The 19,962-nt window shown below is 52.6% G+C and overlaps 1 protein-coding gene across 1 annotated transcript; it reads left to right on the forward strand.

The window, feature by feature from the left end:
- The first annotated feature begins 1,494 nt into the window (after positions 1–1,494).
- On the forward strand, positions 1,495–14,885 carry CYB561 (cytochrome b561). The gene is made up of 6 exons (XM_084833320.1): positions 1,495–1,719; positions 7,726–7,960; positions 9,526–9,624; positions 10,416–10,519; positions 12,507–12,664; positions 13,152–14,885. Exons 2-6 carry the CDS (start codon positions 7,750–7,752, stop codon positions 13,345–13,347), a joined length of 768 nt encoding a protein of 255 aa, XP_084689446.1. The 5' UTR covers positions 1,495–1,719; positions 7,726–7,749; the 3' UTR covers positions 13,348–14,885.
- Positions 14,886–19,962: the final 5,077 nt, after the last annotated feature.

Consider the following 19,962-nt stretch of genomic DNA (forward strand, 5'->3'; position numbering starts at 1 on the left):
GGACCCCAGGCATTCTGGCTGGCTGCAAGTGAGTGGAGGGATGCGGGGGTGTGGAAATGTGGGCTCCACCAAGACCAGCCCTCACTCCTCAAAGCCTCTCCACAGAGGGCCAAATAGTTTCAGGCTTCAAGTTCTGAAAAACTGCTGCCCGCTCTCCTGCATCTTCTGTAGCAGTAGAGGGTGGGAGGTGGCCCATCTAGCCCACGGAAGCTGGAGCCCCCTTGGCAAGCCCAGCCCCTGTCCTGGGGAGAGGAATCCCATATTCTCAGATGTCCAAGGTGCCCTGGGGCGTCCTCCACACTGGGCTGGAGCTGTAGACCCCAAGCGTGTGGTTCCCACAACAGGGCTGCCGACTGCAAGTGCCTCCCGAGGATGTGGGCAGTTTGGAGGCCAGGGCTCTGCGGCCTGCGCAGGATCAGACAGCCGCGGTGAGAGCTGACAGAAGACCAGGAAGCCGCCTCACCGTGCCAAGGGCCTCCCTCGTTGGAGGTGCAGCAGGCAAGGGCAACAATGGAGGCGGCCCCTTCTCGTGGTGCTGCCCCAGTCGTGGGATGCCCTCCCTCGGAGGAGGCCTGCCCCTCCACGACGTTCTATTTGGGGCCGTGTTTAGGTGCCTTTATTCCCCCAGGCACTTCCCTGGGAGGCGTGCCTGGGGGGGCTTGCGCTCGCCGGCACCGGGTTCTCCCCTTCCCCGGCAATCCGCTCTGGAGGGCCCCAAGCCTACGGAGCAGGTTTTGGGGGCGCAGCGGCGGGGAACCTCCCCGCCTTCCCGTTCCACCGCCAGAGGTTGTGGCGTCGTCCGCCGGAGGAGCCGCCTGGACTTGGGGCTGCGATTCATCGCTGCCTCGGGGCTAATCGAAGGGCCCTATGCGGCTTGGCGGGCACTGGGGCGGCGTTGCTCGGAAGGCGGCTGGGTGGGTGGAGCGGTGCGTTGAGCGGCGGGAGGCCGCGCAGAGAGAGGCGGCCCCCGTCGCGCGGAGCGTGCGGGGGCTGCCTCGGAAGGAGGGGCGGCGGGCGCGCGGCGGACTGAAGGCAGGCGGGCGGCGACGCTGCTCTGGGCGCCCGGCCAGCGGGGAGCTCGCCCGACCCGGCGGCGAGGGCCGCGCGCGAGGCCGGCGGGGCGCTGCTGCGCGCCGGCGGCCTCCCGCTCTCTGGGGCGACGCGGGCGCGGCCCCTCCGCACCTGGCACGCCCGCCTGCGCGCGCCGTGGCGGAGGCGGCGGGCGCCACCGAGGAGCCCGGCCGCCTGGCAGGCAGCTGCCGCCGCCCTTCCGCCCGCCCCGCTCCCGGCCGCCAGGCGAGTCTCGCTCGGGCGCGCCGCCGCCGCCGGCAGTCCTAGTGTGCGAAGAGCCCCGCGCCCGGCCTGCTCCGCTCCGCTCCGCGGGGTGGTTCCGAGGACGAGAGGCGGGGAGGGAGCGGCAGAAGCGAGGCGCGCCCCTTGCCCGCGACGAGCGCTCGTTGCGCTGGCTCGGGGTGCCCCCGTGCCCGCCCTCCTGCAGGCGGGGGGCGGCGGCGGAGGAGCCGAGCCGGGCTGGGAGCGCAGCCCGGCTGCCCGGCGGGCGGGGCTCGCCGCGCGCCCGCCTCCCCTCTCGCCCTCGCGCGCAGCCGCCGCGCCCCCTCCTCAAGGCAGGCGCCCGCCCCGCTGCCCTTCGGACGGCGTCTGCGGCTGGCTCCGCGCGTCCCTCGCCCTTCCGCCGCTGCCTCGGAGCGGAGAGGAAAGGTGAGTCATGGCGGGGCAGCTCCGGCCCGGCCCACTGGAAGCAGGAGGACGGCGGCTGAGGAGGCCGCCCGAGTTCGCCCGCCCTTCCCTTCCCTTCCCTTCCCTTGCCCGCTCGGCCGGCCCGAGTTCGCCGAGGGCCCCGCTGGGCGCAGCCGTGCCGGGGCAGGAGCGCCGCTCGCGGGAGAGCCCCGTCAGCTCTGGTGGCGACTGACCGAGGAAGGCGAGGGGGAGGCTCGAGGGAAATGTCGGCCGCTGTAAAAAAGGCAACCCCGCGTTAGGTGTGATTAGGAGAGGGACTGAGAACAGAGCTGCCGATATCATGCTGCCCCTATGCAAATCTGTGGCGCGGCCACGCTTGGAGGACTGTGTACGGGAGAGGTCACCGCACCTGCAGAAAGGGTATTGTAGAGCTGGAAGAGGCGCAGAAAAGGGCCACTAAGACGAACAAGGGCATCTCCCCTGCGAGGGAAGGTTACAACAGCTGGGATTGTTTAGCCTGGTAAAAAGGAGGGCAAGAGGTCTACAAAATGATAAGGAGTGTGGAGAGGGAGACATTTTTCTCCCTCTCTCCAAATACTAGAACCCAACAGGGTCATCCCATGAAGCTGAATGGCTATGCAATTCACTTCCAAGGCTGTCCATGGCTATCAGTCCTGATGGCTGAAGCGGAGGAGGAAGTTCATGCTGGCAGAACCTCGGAGGAGAAGGGGGTCTCTGCGCAGGCCTGATCTGAGGCTTCTTGGCAAGAACACGGAGAGGGAGACCTTTCCAGCTCAGGATGCGGCACAAAGATTTCACTGACCGGTCCGACTTTGCTAGGATGGGCCCCCCCCTGTTGCCTACCATCCTAAAGCACAGCAGATTTTTTTTGGGGGGGGGGGAGATTATGGGCAGGTAATTAACCCCAGATGGTGACTGTAGCCATGAAATTAAAAGACGCTTGCTCCTTGGGAGGAAAGCTATGGCCAACCTAGACAGCATAGTGAGAAGCAGAGACATCACCTTGCCGACAAAGGTCCGTCTAATCAAAGCTATGGTTTTCCCAGTAGTAATGTATGGCTGTGAGAGCTGGACTGTAAGGAAGGCTGAGCACAGGATAATTGATGCTTTTGAACTGTGGTGCTGGAGAAGACTCTTACGAGTCCCCTGGACTGCAAGGAGGTCAAATCAGTCCATCCTAAAGGAAATCAACCCTGAGTGCTCATTGGAAGGACAGATAATGAAGCTGAAGCTCCAATATTTTGGCCACCTAATGCGAAGAGAAAACTCCCTGGAAAAGACCCTGATGCTGGGAAAGATTGAAGGCAGAAGGAGAAGGGGACGGCAGAGGCTGAGATGACTAGATAGCATCACGGATGCAATGAATATGGACTTGAGCACGCTCCGGGAGAGAGCGCAGGACAGGAAGGCCTGGCGTGCTATGGTCCATGGGGTCACGAAGAGTCCGACACGACTGAACAACAACAACAATTCACCCCAGTACAAAACAAGATGAGTTTGCAGAAGAAAGAGGGACCAGATGAGAAGGGGGGCGGGAAGCTAAGCTTAGAGAAAGGCATTCAGACTCCAAAGCCTTTGATTTTGATGGGGGCACTTAAAACTCTCAGATACCCCTGCCCTACCCTCAGGATCTGGGGAAAGTGGAGGAGCAGGGGGGATCGGTGAGGACTAGGCTTTTCTCCTGCAATTGCGGGTCTCTCTCACAGAATTTTACCGGGGGGGGGGGATGTGTTCCAGATGTAGCTTTCTCGTGTTTCCCCACCGCTACTTCTGTCTGCAATGTTGAATGCTAGACAATGTTGCCTGAGCAGAACTTTTCCTCCTCTGGAATGAAGAGTCAAAATGGCATCTCTCTGTTCTGAACTGGTGTTCATTTTTAAATATGATGGAAAGAGATGGAGTCTGGAGGCAGAAAAATTGTGTCTCCACCCCACCACACCCTGCATATGTGCAGCCTGACGCGACTGACCAGCATCATGTTACTTCATGGCAGGGCCAGTGTTGGGGTGAGAGGTTTATAGGGGGTTTTAAAACATGGAAATTGACTTCTTTACGTATGCTGTGCTGTGGAAAAAGCAGTGGATGCCAAAGTGCATAGGGGGAGAATATCCACAGGAGATCTCGGTACTCGGAACAGAAGGGTACTGCAGGGGGTGCCCAAGGGGTGCTTCAGCCTGCTAAAAAATCTTCAGGAATGGACCCAGGTGGGGACTGGTCTGTGTATCTGTGTATGTGAAAATAATGCCCCCTGCATCTCACCGGCTGCTCTCCATTTCCATTTCCAGTCTGCATCTCTGTGGACTTGTGGCCTTCCCCTGAAATCTGCGATGCATAATTGTCCATGTAATGAATGAATAAGAACAGAATCCCAAGTGAGAGAGGATGCTGTGGGGTCCACAATGCAAGATCTTTCCCTGGGGGGAGGGGCATTGCCTGCCTGCCCTCCTCTGTGGCTTGCAGAGAACTGGGCAGGTGAGGGGTGGAGCATGGGGGAGGGAGCACATGAGCCTACCGCCCACCTGGCCAGTGAGCTGGCACTGTTTGTGCCGTGGAAAGAGGTGGTGGCCACAGGCAGCTGTTTCTTGGCCTCCATTTCTAGCAGACACATGGAGGGAGGCTTTGAGCAAACAGGTCACTGCTGGCCCCTCTGGGGAAAGCCACCTGGCAGGCGTGCAGTAGGCAAGCAGAACGCATCAGGGAAGGGCGGGTGATGCTTCTCCCAACATGGCTGAGTGTGTGTGCTGTGCCACCACCACTGTTGCCTCTTCCAAGTCCAGAAATACTGGGCTGGGGGAAGTATGTCGACACTACAGAAGAACGACCGGGATGTGACCCAGACTCCACCTTGAGCAAATCTGAGATGCGTGTTTGTTCATCTCCTTCATGCCTCTGGGGCAAACAGATTGTTCCCTCCCGGCCATAAGGGCAACAAACGAACAAAGCTCAAAGGTAGCCCAGTGGCACAATCCCATGAACTGCTCCCAAATGGAAACCGATGACGGAAGAACTGCAAACTGTCTTCCCGTCAGGAGAGGATTCCGCAGGCCCAGCACCAGAGACAGCCATGGGAGACCTTTTAACTTTGGGGAAAGATCCTTTCTCCACATGTGAGAGAAAGACAAACAAGCTGTGGGAATGCTGTGGACATAATATACCTTGACTTCAGCAAAGCTTTCGACAAAGTGCCCCATGATATCCTGATGAGCAAACTAGCTCAAAGTGGGCTAGATGAAACAACAATCAGATGGATCCACAGTTGGCTACAGAATTGGACTCAAAGAGTGTTTATCAATGGGATCTCCACAAATTGGGGAGAGGTAATGAGCGGGGTACCGCAGGGCTCAGTCCTGGGCCCAGTGCTCTTCAACATTTTTATTAATGACTTGGAGGAGAAGGTGCAGGGAATGCTGATCAAATTTGCAAATGACACAAAATTGGGCGGGATAACTAATACCTTGGAAGACAGGAACAAAATTCAAAGTGATCTTGATAGACTGGAGCGCTGGGCAGAAAACAACAGAATGACATTTAATAGCGATAAATGCCAAGTTCTGCACCTAGGAAAAAGAAACCAAATGCACAGTTACAAGATGGGGGATACGTGGCTCAACAACACTACAAGCGAGAAGGATCTTAGAATAGTTGTAGATCACAAGCTGAATATGAGCCAACCATGTGATGTGGCTGCAAAAAAGGCTAATGCTATTTTGGCCTGCATTAATAGAAGCATGGGGAGCTGGGGTGGCAACGGCCGACAGGAAGCTCTGGCGTGGGCTGGTCCATGAAGTCACGAGGAGACGGAAGCGACTGGATGAATCAACAACAACAACAATAGAAGCATAGCTTCCAAATCCCCTGAAGTACTAGTCCCCCTCTACTCAGCACTGGTTAGGCCTCATATGGAGTACTGTGTCCGGTTCTGGGCACCACACTTTAAGAAGGATGCAGACAAGCTGGAGAGGGTTCAGAGGAGGGCAACAAAGATGATCAGGGGACTGGAAACAAAGCCCTATGAAGAGAGACTGAAAGAACTGGGCATGTTTAGCCTTGAGAAGAGAAGACTGAGGGGAGATATGATAGCACTCTTCAAGTACTTGAAAGGCTGTCACAGAGAGGAAGGCCAGGATCTCTTCTCGATCATCCCAGAGTGCAGGACACGGAATAATGGGTTCAAGTGACAGGAAGCCAGATTCCGGCTGAACATCAGGAAAAACGTCCTGACTGTTAGAGCAATACGACAATGGAACCAATTACCCAGGGAGGTGGTGGGCTCTCCCACACTGGAGGCCTTCAAGACGAGGCCAGACAGCCACCTGTCAGGGATGCTCTGACTTGGATTCCTGCATTGAGCAGGGGGTTGGACTTAATGGTCTTGTAGGCCTCTTCCAGCCCTACTGTTCTATGATTCCTCCCTAAACAGCTGAAGAGAGACTCTTGCAAGGGAGCTGGAAATCCTTTTAAATACATTTTCCATATTCAAATATATCTCCCTGCCCCACATCCTTTTTTCTAGCCAAACATATCATTTTCAAGACCTGGACTTCCCCTCTGACTGGTTCATGTATATGTCATACTGGGAATAATCCATGCACAATTCCTTGGCCATCAAACAGTGCCCAAAGGCTAAATACCATGGGCGAGCCACTGGCCATCATTTATTCAGCTGTTCCCATCAAGGGGAGTTCATTAGAGGAACGTTCTGAGAGCGGAATTTATTTGTATTTGTTTATTTAAGATAGTTCTTGGCTGCCTTTCAGAGCAGAAGCCCTCACAAGGTGGCTTGCAACAATAAAATACATAAAAACAGTTAAAATATTAAAAGTGTTAAAAACATAAAAACAAAGCCAACAATGAAAACAAACAACAAAATGTCTGCTTGCATTTCTTTTGTGCTAGTTTGTGTTCCTTTTTGTTTTCCTCAGTAGGGCCAGCCTTCTGTTTTCTGAAGGAAACCTTCTTTTCTATAATAGCTTCACACCTGTGAGGCCGAAGCATTTGTTTTTTAAAAATGAAAATAAATTCTTTGGATGCAGAGCCCCCTTGGAATACTCATAGCCTCCTGTGTGCGTGCTGCTCCTGGAATCGCACCCTCTCCCTGGAAGTGGTGACAGGTTGCTTGTTGAATTCCCAATGAGGAGCGGGGGTCCTGACAGCCATTGTCTAACCTGCATTTTCTGTTTTGTTTCAACCCAGAGATGCTTTCTTAGTGACAAGAAGAATGGCCAAATGAGACACCTTCAAAAAGTAGGGAAGAAAATACTTAGGCAGAACAGGGGTTGGATGTGATTATGGGTAATATGTCAGCCCTACGTTTCTTGATGTAGGGGAGTGGAGAAGGGCAGCAGTGATGCCTGAGAGATTGCCTCCTAGCAACCTCACTCCTTTTTTGAGATTTCATGTCAACTTTGCTTGGGACACGTCTGCCCTGGAGGTTGTGTTACAGAGCATAGAGTTGCAGGGAAACAGAAGCGAATAAACCAATTGTCTTAATCCGGTTAGCGGTTATGATCTAATAGTCTGCATCTCTGGCTAGGAATCAATGTGTCTGTGGTTCAGTGACAAAAGCACTCCATATGCCCCCCTCACATTTAATTAGCATTCAAGGATGCAGAGATGTGGTCTGATGCAGGAGCTCCCCTTGGCAAAGCAACAGCCAAGGCAGAAATAAGAATTGGAAGTACTCTTTAAAGAATGCTTATCTATTTGTTTATTATATTTTTAATCTGCCCCAATATCGAGCGTTGTATGATCCGCTCTTCAACTATTCTGTAGTCACTACAATTGTGAGAGCTTGATGCTGGTTGATGTGAGTTACAGGACAACTAGTGAGCACGAGTGTGTTGTGTGAATCCCTCGAAAAAGGTGCAGCTGCCAGAGGGATCGTTTGGTGATGGGTCCACCTCAGTCTCCGCTGCTTCCCAAGTCCTCTCGCTATTCCCACTAACTCAACGCACACATGCCCCGTTGCTCGCCCCACCTGACAGCTTTGCTCTCTTTCTGCGGCAGCCCAGGACCTCTGCTGAGCACAGCATGGAGGATTCGCCGGCGAGGGCCTCGAGTGCTGCCATGGGGCTCACCTCTCTGGTGGCAGCCTCGCAAATCTTGGGCCTTGCAGTGATCACCATGACGGGGGCCTGGATGGGCCAATATCGGGGTGGCATTGCTTGGGACAGCGCAAAACTTCAGCTCAACGTCCACCCCCTGTGCATGGTCATCGGGATGGTTTTTCTGCAAGGAGATGGTAAGAATGCTAAAAGGCCAGGGGGGGGGGCTGGCTGGGGGAGGGGCAGAGGGAGGGAACTGTCATTTAGAAGGCCACTGAGATTTGCCTTCCAGGCAAGGTGGGAGCACAATCAGGCATGGCTTCCCATGACTCCATCTCCACTTTTGGTGAGTGGGATGAATTGTCTGTGCCCTGTCCTCCCCGCAGAAAAGAGAGGGGATTGAGGAGGAGGCATGGAATGCCTTAGCCAGCCCAGCCAAGGGTGGCGGCTAGGCTCACTACGTGTCCCACGTCAACACTGACATTAAATCCGATAACATCGTGCAGACTTGGGCTTTTCTGGAAATTAGTTTCTGGCTTAAGACATGAGATTCGTTCCAGGGCTTTTGGTCAGTTTTCCCCCCATTTAAACTTTGAAGATCCACGTAGCTCCCAGGGCAGGGGATTTGCAGAGGGCGCAACACACCCCTCCAGGAACAAGGGTTTGAGCCCTTCTGTACCTGCATAGGAAAAAGGGGAGGGGTTTAGGAGGTGGAAATCCAGCTCCATCCGTTCCTAACACCACCTTCTGAGACTGTAGTTCTCTGCACTCTTACCCAGAAGTAAGCTCCAGTGAACTCAAGGAGAGCTTGCTCCTGAGTAAACATGCACAGAGTCAGCCTGCATAACACATTAAGCATTTGCCAGCTGTAATGCAACTTTTGCAGTTCTGACTGAAAGCTCAAGTGTTTCGGAAAGGAAGCATTACCATTTCAAAATGGTAATTTCAAAACTTGTGAGGTTTTTAGCTGCAGATCCAGCTAAGAGCTCGATCAAAGAAAGAGAAGCACCCAGCCCCACATTATTCCCTTCCTTATTCCCTCTTATTTTTGTTTTGGTTTGTTTATAGTATTGGCTATAGCATCTTGTCCCCCACTGTTCAGGCCGTTGGCTTGAAACATTAGGGCTGAAGGTGTTTGCCGAGTCCGAACAGCCCAAGCAAACCTGAGAGAGAAAGCACATTCATGCTCGATCCAGCTCCACCCTCCCCCAGCCCCAAGCTTTTTAGCCTGGAATTCCTGCGTGCTCCTCTTGTTTAGCCTTGGTGAGATACCATACGAGCGTCTTCCTATGGGGCGACCTGCTGGACACCTCCACACCTTTTGAATTTGATCAGCCGGTGACCGCAGTCGATATCAGACTTCACAGCCTGCCTGGACCTGGTCGTTGCATTGCCTGGCTCACATCGGCTTGAGGGGAGGTGCCGTGGCCAGGGGCAACAGTGTCCGTGGGCTCTTGTCCTGACCCTTTGGATGCCCCTTTTGGGGAGCTCCACTGGAGCTGCCTTGCAGAGACTCCTCTGGGCAGACCCCTAGAGCAGCCTCCTCTTTCTCAGCAGACCCCTCCCTCCTGCTCTTGGCAGCTGCTCTCCCCTGCCCCCCCCCCCCCGCTGTTGACAGCAAGCAATGCCAGGAGGAGCGAAGCAGCGGGCAGTTGGCCGGAGCGGCGGCTGGCCTCCCATGCGCCGGAGTGCCGGCTGGCCCTGCTCTGGCTGGGGCATGCAAAAGCCGTCCTCTCTCCCGCTGTCTGTGTCTCCCTTCCAGCCCTCCTGGTCTACCGCGTCTTCAGGAATGAGAGCAAGCGCTCCACCAAGGTCCTGCACGGGCTGCTTCATGCTCTTGCGCTGGTCATCGCGCTGGTTGGTGAGTCCCAAGGGGGCTGGTGGGAGTGCTCCCCCTTCTGAGCCTTGGCCCTGCCCCCAAAGGTTGCCCCACGGGAAGCACCCTGGAGGCCCCATCAGGGGCACCAGGCTCAGGAGGGTGCTGGGCAAGGCTTCCCTGGTCCCTCGAGAGCTCCTCTTTCTGTGGGAAGCCTCAGGTCAGCAGAGAGCCCCCACCCCCGTGCCTGTCACCCATGCACAGCTGGGCCCGGCAGATCCTGGGGCCAAGAGGGCTGTCCGGGCTGATGCCACTTGCCAGTGCTCCGGTTTCTTTTCTTTTTGTAAAGCCGAAATTCACTAGGGGGATGGGTGGGCTGCCGAGCAACGCACCGGGCAAGGGGCTGGTCTCCCAGAGGCATTCTGGGGAGAGGCGAGGAAGGTGGCAGGCGGCTTCCCTTCGCAGCCATCCACCACCCGAGAGTGGAAGGAATGGAGAGGAAAGGGAAGGAGCCCCCCCCCCCCCCGGCCTGCTGCTGCCACCTGCTAAGCTCATTGTGGGGAGTCCACCAGCGCAGTGCAGGGAGGGCTCTGGCGGCTGACCAACGGGCTTGCACACCTGGCTGGAAAAGGTGCTGGTTGCCGCTAGCAGGGCCTTCCCCCCAACTGCCACCCACGTGTCTCCGTGTGCTCCTTCCCGCAGGTGATCCCGGTCGGGTTGCACTGGCCCATCACCCTTCTGCAAGGCGCTCTCTGGAGCAGGCTGCTCTTGCTCCTGCTCGCCGGGGGGGGGGGGGGCATCTCCCTGAGGCATCTCCCTGTCTCTTCTGCCCCCAGGTTTGATTGCCGTCTTTCAGTACCACCAGAAGCAGGGCTTCCCGGATATGTACAGTCTGCACAGCTGGTGTGGCATCGTTGCCTTCGGCATCTACTTCATACAGGTGAGGCAGAGGAGGAGACACGGGGGAACGTGTGCTTGGCTTTGCCCGCCTTCTCCCAGAATGCATCTGTGAGACAACGGCCTAAGAAAAATGGGGCGGGGGTGTGTGACAGGCATATTGATAAGGAAGAGACATTCTGAGGGCTCCGTTGGGAGCAACTCACTTTGCGCTGCAGCTCCCCAGCTTGCTCCAGCACCCAGCCTGCTCCAGGGGCCCTGGAGATGGCTTGCATGGCCCAGGGGCCTGCGGGCCTCTCTTGACACAAAGGGAGGCCATCCTTGCGCATGCTGGACCCTGGGGGATTGGGCTCTTCCTGCAGCCATCCATGCCACAGATGGGCCCTTCTCAGGAAAGGGCTCAATGGAAATGTTTTTCCATTGAATGTTTTTATGTGGCTGCTACTTATACGTTCTGTTGGGTGAGAGCAAGGAGCGCCTGAGGAAGGTGCTTGAGCAGGTGGTTGCCAGTCAACTCCAGGCAGGCTTGGATGAAACAGATATAGTTCCATTTCAAATAGTTCCATTTCAGTCTGGCTTCAAGCCTGGTTTTGGAGCAGGAACTGCCTTGGTTGCCTTGTGGGATGACCTTTGCCAGGAGAGGGACAGGTGTGTGTGACCCTGTAGATTCTCTTGGACCATCGACCATGGTATCCTTCTGGATAGGTTGTCCGGGCTGGGAGTTGGGGGCAGTGCACTGCAATGGTTCCACTCCTAATTGGATGGCTGATTCCAGAAGGTGGTGCTGGGAGACGGTTGCTCGTCCCCTGGCAGTTAAGCCAAGGGGTGCCACAGGGCTGTATTTTATTCCCCATCCAGTTTAACAACTACATGAAACTGCTGGGAGAGATTATCTGGAAATATGGATTGAAGTGTCACACTCAGCTCTGTCTCTCCTTTTCATCAAACCCAGCAGAGGCAGTGGGCATTCTGAAGCAATGCCTCAGTGCAGTTACAGACTGGATGAGGGCAAATAAACTGAGCATCAAACCAGGCAAGATGGAGGTACTGTTAGTGGGTGGTTATCTGCCTGGCTAAGTGATGCTCAACCTGTTTTGGAGGGGGGTGCCCTCCTCCTAAAGGATCAGTTTCAGAGGTTGGGGGTGCTCTTGGACCCAGCATTGTCACTAGAGGCACAGATGGACTTGGTGGCATGGAGCACCTTTTTATCAGCTTAGGCTGATATGCCAACTGTATTGTTATCTGGACAGAGACAGCCTAGCCACAGTTAGCTATGCTTTGATAACACTTCAGCTGGATTACTGCAATGCTGGATTACTGTTCTGCGTGGGGCTGCCTTTGAAAACGGTCCGTAAACTTCAATTGGTCCAAAATAGCGTAGTGATATTGTTAACAGGGACTGGTAAGTGTGCCCATATTATGACAGTACTTTTCCATTTCCATGGGCTGCCAGTCCATTTCCAGGCCTGATTCAAAGTGTGGCTATTAACATTCAAAGCCCTAAATGGCTTGGGGCAAGGTTACCTGAAGGACCATCTCCTCCCATATATATCTGCCTTGACCCTAAGATCAATTTCAGCAGCCCTTCTCCAGAAGCCCCCACCAAAGGAAGTGAGGTGGGTGGCTATTAGGAAGAGGGCCTTTTCTGCTGTGGCACCCAGGTTGTGGAATGAACTTCACAGAGAGGCTCACCTGGCACCTACGTTGTGCTCTTTTTGACACCAGGCGGAGGCCTTTATTTGCCCAGCATTTTAGTTTTTTCAGTTTCTGTTTTAAATCTGGAACTGTATTTTAAATGTTTGCGCTGCAGCTAAGGTTCTATTTGGTTATTATTTTTATTTTTATACTGTAGTTTTAAAACTTTTAAATGTTTACATTGTATCTTATCATCCTGTATTTTATAGTTTTAATTGTTGTGAACCACCCAGAGAGCTGCACCTATTGAGCAGTATAGAATTGTAATAAATAAATAAAAGGTTGGAGGGGAGTCTATGAGTGATTTTTGAGGTCTGCTTTCTCTTCCTCCCCAGTGGCTGCTTGGCTTGTGCTTCTTCCTCTTCCCTGGTGCCTCTTTCACTCTCCGCAGCAGATACAAGCCTCAGCATGTCTTTTTTGGTGCCTTCCTCCTCATCATTTCTATTGCCACGGCCCTGCTGGGAATCCTGGAGCTGCTGCTCTTCAAAATAAGGCAAGTGATGGCATTTATATATATATGTGCCTGGTTTGTGTTGGAATCAGTTTGTTCACTGGAAGACTGCTCTTTCTCGCTTTGGATTTTTCCTAGGAAACCCTAAATTCTGGGCTCAGGGTAGAGTTGAGGGACAGAGTTGAAAATACATCCCAGCTTAGGCCCTGAACCAGAGGGAAGTCTGCTCAGCAGAGCTTCTATGAGTTTGACAAGTCATTGGGCTCTCTCCAAGATCCCAGCCCCTTCTTCAGGGCCTGGAACCTCCCAGGCCTCTGTTCTTGGGCCCAGGAACCTAAGCTCATTCAGGGTGCAGGGTGGGGAGGGTTCAGCACTGTCCCTCCCTCCTTCTACAAACCACCTAATCGTCGCCAGAGTGTTCCTTCTTCTCCACTGTTCCCAGTTCTGTGCCTGGTCCCTTGCGATGGGTGAATGTGGGGGTGGCGGAGAGCAAGCGCGCCGATGCCAACATTGCCCTTTGCTCTTGCAGGGACACCTACAGCTCTTTTGTCCCCGAAGGAGTCCTCGCCAACCTCTTGGGCCTCCTGCTGGTGGCTTTCGGGGCAGTTGTGGGCTACATCTTGACCCGGGACGAGTGGCGGAGGCCCCCCTTGTCTGAGGAGCTGGCTTTGTCTACAGATTTCAAAAACCTCACGGAAGAAGGGAGCCCAGCAAGCTCCCACTGATGCCTACCCCCCCCATGCATCAAGGATCAGCCTCCCCGTGTGGTGTCCAGCTTGTCCTGTGGCGGCCTCAGACATCTGCGAGCTGCAGCCCCACTTGTGCATTGTTCAGTCGTCTCACAGCTTATCTTCTGCATCCTTGCCATGTCCTTCAGCAGCCACTGCAAGTGCCACATTATGAGCAGAGATCTCTGGTGCCCGTGTGGCGCCAGAACCGTTTGTGTGAGGTGGGGTGGGGGTGGGGGAGATTCGGTGCCGTGTTCCCTGCGGGGTAAAAGGGTTGCGAGAATTCTGCTAGAGGTCCCAGTTTCCTCTTCTCCTTCTCAACCTTTAGCTCAGGCATGGGCAGCGTGTGGCCCTCTGGATGTTTGGCCTTCAACACCCATGATCCTTCACCATTGGCTATGCTGGCTAGGTCTGATGGGAATTGTAGGTCAAGCCACCTGGAGGCCTTGTAGGCCCCTTCCGACCCTACTATTCTACTATTCTATGAGGGCAACAAGTGGCCCAGCACGGCTTTAGCTGGTCAGTCACCGTGGGGAGATTGGCAAGACTTTCCTGGGGTTGCTCCACAAGGAGGAATCGTAAAATGGCCCAGGTGTTACGAGGGCAGCAACCTAGAAGGCTCAAGAACAAATGAAATGATGGATGGCTGTTGACATCTCCCTCCCCAATCATCTGCCCAATGGCTTTCAGTAATGCTGGACCCCTGTAGAGCCTCCATCTGTTTCCACAGCAGTATTCAAACTCAACGTTTGGGAAGACCAAGGCAACAGTGCTTCTTTTGCAATGCAACATCTCCTCTTTTTCTTTTGCAATGAATCGCCTCCTCTTCCTCTGCCCGCAGAGATGCCTGGCCTTTCCACCTCCATTCCCTGGGCACTCAGATACTACTTGGGTTTTCAGAAAGCCCAGACATTGGGGAGCCTCCATCCTGTTCCCTGGGGCTTGGGTGAAGGCCTTTCCTCTGAGAGCTTTTCATGGTGCTTTTATGGGCAGGAAAGCTTTGCTGTCTCTGTGGCTCAGCTGTGTAAGAGCTGGTAATTCTGTCTTCATTCCATGTGGATGTTCCTCCCCCACTCCCTTCCCCCAAGCAAACTACTCTAGAGTTTGAAAAAACACTGTTTGAGAATGAAAGTTGGAGAACATGAAACTTTACTTCTGGGCTCTTGTGCTACGGAAGTTTTTGGACTGACACAGTGCATCAAGCATAAGAAGGGGATACTGCTCACCTCCCTTTATTGAGTTGTTATTATAAGATATGTTAGCCAAAGGATGAGAAGTGCTTTGAACATGGATGTCCTTTATGTGAATTTTTTTATTTTCCTGAGGACGCCTTGAGTTTGGTTATGACTCCATTTGATTCTGCAAGCACCATAAGGTGTACACCAAAAAATAGCAAAGTCAGAGGAGCAATAATCCAGTTCTTATAATGAAGATACTGACCTAAATATTGCCTTAATACACGGAACTCACTCTTGTCCTGGCCAGTATATATTGTGTTTGGTGTGTGAGCTGGATTCCAATAAATATTTGCAGCAAAACAAAAAAAAAATGGTTCTTGACTTTTTTGCAGCTAAAATGACCTCCCAGGCCGTTGTGTCCACCTTTGTGGTTCCAGGAGTCCACATCCAAGGCTGTTTCTGCAAAAGAGAGGCTGCTGAGGTTGACTACACTTCCCAGCAGCCTCTGCTGCCTCCTGGTGTGCTGCTGCCGGCCTCATATCGGGCTGTGTGGAGGGAGGGAGCAGAGCTGGCCATGGGCTGCTGCTGCAACATTTCCTGTGGGGTGGCCAGCGGAAAGGGGCAGCAGGCACATGGCATCCGGACACAGCAGCAGAGGCTGTTGGGAACTCTAGTCTTCTTGGCAGAGCATTAGGCAGGGAGTGGGTGGGCATGAAGACTTCATCTCCCAGGGGACCCTGTGGCCTCCCTGAGGCTCGAGGCCATGGACAAGGTGCTTGGTCCTATTTGGCTGGCCATCCTATGCTCGCCCCTCCTAGCGGACCACATTTAATTGAGAGGGGATGCCCAGCCAGGTCCAGTGTAGGGATGTGAAAACCCATCCCAACTTGGGTTCTCCAGGTGCCCGCAGAAGCGTGGGCCCCGCTTGCCCCGACCCGTGCTCGGGCCGCCCATGAGCTTGGCAAGTTGCCTGGATTCACCGTGATCCCATCTGGTGAGCGCTCGCCATTTGCCCGGCTTTGTTGTCTGCGCAAAAAGGAAGTTTAAAAAATGCACAGATTTAAATATGCGCAGTTTGGGGGCCAGGAAAGCTTAATGTATGCAGTCTTAGAGACATCATGCCTCTAGATCCATTTCAGTCTGGCTTCAGGCGTGGTTTTGCAATAGAAAGGGCCTTGGTTGCCTTGACCGTCTCTCGGAGAGGGACAGGGAGTGAATCCCTGTTGATGCTCTTGGACCTCTCTGCGGCTTTCTGTCCTGTCAGCCATGGCATCCTTCCAATAGGCTGTCTGAGCTGGGGTGGGGGCTCTGCATTGCTGTGGCACCACACATGCCTGGATGGCCGATTCCAGAAGGCGGGGCTGGGAGATGATTGGTCCTGTGGCTGTACTGCTATAGGGCTCCTCAGCACTCTGTTTTATCCCCCATGTTTTTCAGCATCTACATGAAACTGCTGGGAGAGATTATCCTGGGATCTGGGCTGAGGCATCTCCAACACCTTTTTTGTCTAATACAGGTGAGGCAGTTCATGCTCTGAACCATTACATAGGCAGGGTAAAAGGCAAATAAACTGAGACTGTGTCCAAGCAAGACAGAGATACTAATTGTGGGTGATTCTTCTGTCCGGTTAGGTGGTGTTCACTCCATTCTAGAGTGTCATCCCCATAAAGGATCAGGTGAAGAAGAGATTTTTTTATAAGCTCATGGAGCCATCATACAATATGGCTGGGATCTCAAACCGCGACTAGCTGAAAATATAAGATAACACATAATACAAACAGGCCATGCTGAACTTTGCATCCATCCAAAGCTCACTCCGTTCTGGTCACCACACTACTTGCAGAGCTGGAAAAGGAGCAGAAAAGGGCAAGCAGTGATCAAGGGGCTGGAACAACTCCCCTGTGAGGAAAGGTTATGAAGTTTAGTGGCTTTTTAGGGTGGAGAGGATAGAGGTGAATAAAATTATGCATGGTGTGGAGAGAATGGAAAGGAAGAATTATTTTCCTCATAATACTAGAACCCAAGGGGGTCATCCCATGAAGCTGAATGGTGGGAAATTTGGGACAGATAAAAGGAAGGACTTCTTTACACAGCATGTTGTTAAAACTATGGAATTCAGTTCCACAAGATGGAGTGCTGGCCAACATCCACCCATTCCCCTCTTGTGATTATTACCACGACTGGGATTCCTGCACTGAGCACGGGGTTGGACTTGATGTAACATATTTAATACGTTACATAGAGGTTTAATTTTAATATGTTACATATGTTACCTAGAGTAATAAAGGAACTGGCAGAAGAACTCTCAGAACCACTGTCTATTCTCTTTGAGAAATCATGGAGGACGGGGGAAGTGCCAGATGACTGGAGGAGGGCTAATGTGGTCCCTATCTTCAAAGAGGGTAAAAAGGAGGAATCTGGGAACTACAGACCAGTCAGTCTGACATCAATCCCTGGGGAAATTCTGGAGCAGATGATCAAGCAATCAGTCTGTAAGCACCTTGAAAACAATGTGGTGATTACTCAAAGCCAACATGGATTTGTCAAAAACAAGTCCTGCCAGACGAATCTGATCTCATTTTTTGATCAAGTCACCTCCCTTGTGGATTGTGGGAATGCTGTCGACATCATATACCTCGACTTCAGCAAAGCTTTCGACAAAGTGCCCCATGATATCCTGATGGGCAAACTAGCTCAAAGTGGCCTAGATGAAAAAATGATCCGGTGGATCCACAGTTGGCTACAGAATGGGACTCAAAGAGTGCTTCTCAATGGGACCTTCTCAAACTGGGGAGAGGTAACGAGTGGGGTACCGCAGGGCTCAGTCCTGGGCCCAGTGCTCTTCAACATTTTTATTAATGACGTGGAGGAGGTGGTGCAGGGAATGCTGATCAGATTTACAGATGACACAAAATTGGGTGGGATAGCTAATACTTTGCAAGACAGAGACAAAATTCAAAGTGATCTGGATAGACTGGAACGTTGGGCAGAAAACAACAGAATGACATATAATAGGGATCAATGCCAAGTTCTGCACCTAGGAAAAAGAAACCAAATGCACAGTTACAAGATGGATACTTGGCTCAACAACACGACAAGCGAGAAGGATCTTGGAATTGTTGTCGATCACAAGCTGAAGATGAGCCAACAATGTGATGTGGCTGCAAAAAAGGCCGATGCTCTTTTGGGCTGCATTCATAGAAGCATAGCTTCCAAATCCCGGGAAGTACTAGTTCCCCTCTACTCCGCACTGGTTAGGCCTCATCTGGAGTACTGTGTCCAGTTCTGGGCACCACACTTTAAGAAGGATGCAAACAAACTGGAGAGGGTTCAGAGGAGGGCAACGAAGATGATTAGGGGACTGGAAACAAAGCCCTATGAAGAGAGACTGAAAGCACTGGGCATGTTTAGCCTTGAGAAGAGAAGACTGAGGGGAGATATGATAGCGCTCTTCAAGTACTTGAAAGGTTGTCACAGAGAGGAAGGCCAGGATCTCTTCTCCATCATCCCAGAGTGCAGGACACGGAATAATGGACTCAAGTGACAGGAAGCCAGATTCCGGCTGAACATCAGGAAAAACTTCCTGACTGTTAGAGCAATACGACAATGGAACCAATGACCTAGGGAGGTGGTGGGCTCTCCCACACTGGAGGCCTTCAAGATGAGGCTGGACAGCCATCTGTCAGGAATGCTGACTTGGATTCCTGCATTGAGTGGGGGGTTGGACTCGATGGCCTTGTAGGCCTTTTCCAACCCTACTATTGTATGATTCTATGCCTTGGTGCAAGCTCACAACCCCTTTTGGTTTTAACCACCCTAAATGATTTGGAGTCCTCAGCAAACTTGGCCTATTCACTGCTCACTCCTAATTCCAGATCTTTTATGAACAAGATGAAAAGCCCTGGTCCCAATACAGATCGCTGTGGGACCCCAGTGTCCTTTGCCAGTTACACCAGCTGCACCCCTCCTAGAAAATAAAAGTATTGGCATTCTCATCCACACCTACATCACTGCTCAGTGGTTACTGCAGTGGCTTTTTTTATGTGGGACTGCCCTTGAAGACCGTTTGTAAGCCATAGCTGGTACAGATGCAGAATGTCCCTTCCTGCCTCCTGACTTGTTTAGAGAGGCAGACTAGATGGTCTTATAGGCCCCTTCCAACTCTAGTGTTCTACTATTCTATGATATCCCACTGTATTTGCTGCCAGTTCACTTCAGTGTTCATGTAAGATGCTGGCTTTCAGCTGTTTAAGTCCTTTATGGCTTTGGATCTAGATGTCTCAGAAAGCACCACTCCATATGAGCTCTCCGGCCCATTAAGGTCTGCAGGGAGTCCCTATGGTGCAGAAAATACTGCAACTTTGGGACAGAGCAGGGCCTTTTCCACACTTGCCCTGAGTGCCACACATGATATTATGGGTTTTTCAGCAGCACCAGCCCTGAGTTCCCATAAATGCCTTCTTTTCTCTTGAATCTTTACTGTGTTGGTTCTGATTGAGCATTTCAGTGATCGACGTGTCAGATGTAGTTTTGTGGTTAAAGATCTAGTTAAAGTTTGGGGGTCTTTGTACATATTTTGAGGAATGTCTTGTCAGCTCACATCCCTGTTCTATGGCTCTACTCCTGGGTTTCTGACCATTTGTTACCTGTACTTGGGAAGTCCTGGCAGTGGCCTGGTGTGCTGCCCTTTCGTCTTCAGTGCCAGATACCATGTTGCAAGGGAGCCCTCCAAGCCCTCTGGCTGGTACATCGCCCAGTGATGCCCAGAAAGTGATCCCTAGAAACAGGAGCATCGCTAGGCGCATAAAAGATTCAGGGCCCAGGCCCATAGAACATATATCAGCATAATATCTGCATCTGCTGATTTATATTAATATATGCATATGAAGAAATGATTACAAGGATTTATTTAAATTTTACAGGAGGCAAAGCGAGCCAATTAATTTCTCATCCAAATAATCACAAATAAAATTCATTCTTCATTTAATTTGCATTCTGCCCCAGATCATCCCAAACGTACAGAAAAAAATATTTTTCTTAGCTTAATTGCCATGCAGCTGAATATTATTTGGGGAGGGTGTGTTGCAGCAGATGGAATGGGGAGAATTAAGCCTGCCCTCTCCCACTGCAATCTGGCAATGGAGTAGAGGGAAAACCCCTTCCGTTGGCACCAGCGGTTACTCAGGGCTCTGTTGGAGAGATCCAGGGTGCTGGGACATAGATTTGGGTCCTGGGCCCCAGGCAGCCACACCAAGCAGCACCTCTGCCCAGAAAGCCGGCTGCACATCGACTCCCAGTTCGGCTTGCAGTGGCTGGGCAAGGGCTGTGGGACACGTTGGCAGCAGCCCTTCACGGTCAAGAGCTGAGAAGGCTCCCAGCCAGTGGCTCCCATAAATGCAACATGTTTCAGAATGTGGCCGCAGTGAGATCTCTT

This window comes from Heloderma suspectum, chromosome 1 (assembly GCF_057233095.1).
Source record: "Heloderma suspectum isolate Gila_16-S chromosome 1, 16-S_ref, whole genome shotgun sequence".
NCBI classification, from domain to species: domain Eukaryota; kingdom Metazoa; phylum Chordata; class Lepidosauria; order Squamata; family Helodermatidae; genus Heloderma; species Heloderma suspectum.

Excerpts from the sequence above, each read along its gene's own strand:
- CYB561 (XM_084833320.1), top strand. The coding sequence starts at position 7,750 with ATGGAGGATTCGCCGGCGAGGGCCTCGAGTGCTGCCATGGGGCTCACC. Across the intron at positions 7,961-9,525 it reads GGTTTTTCTGCAAGGAGATG|CCCTCCTGGTCTACCGCGTC; the intron begins GTAAGAATGCTA and ends TCTCCCTTCCAG. Across the intron at positions 9,625-10,415 it reads GCTGGTCATCGCGCTGGTTG|GTTTGATTGCCGTCTTTCAG; the intron begins GTGAGTCCCAAG and ends TTCTGCCCCCAG.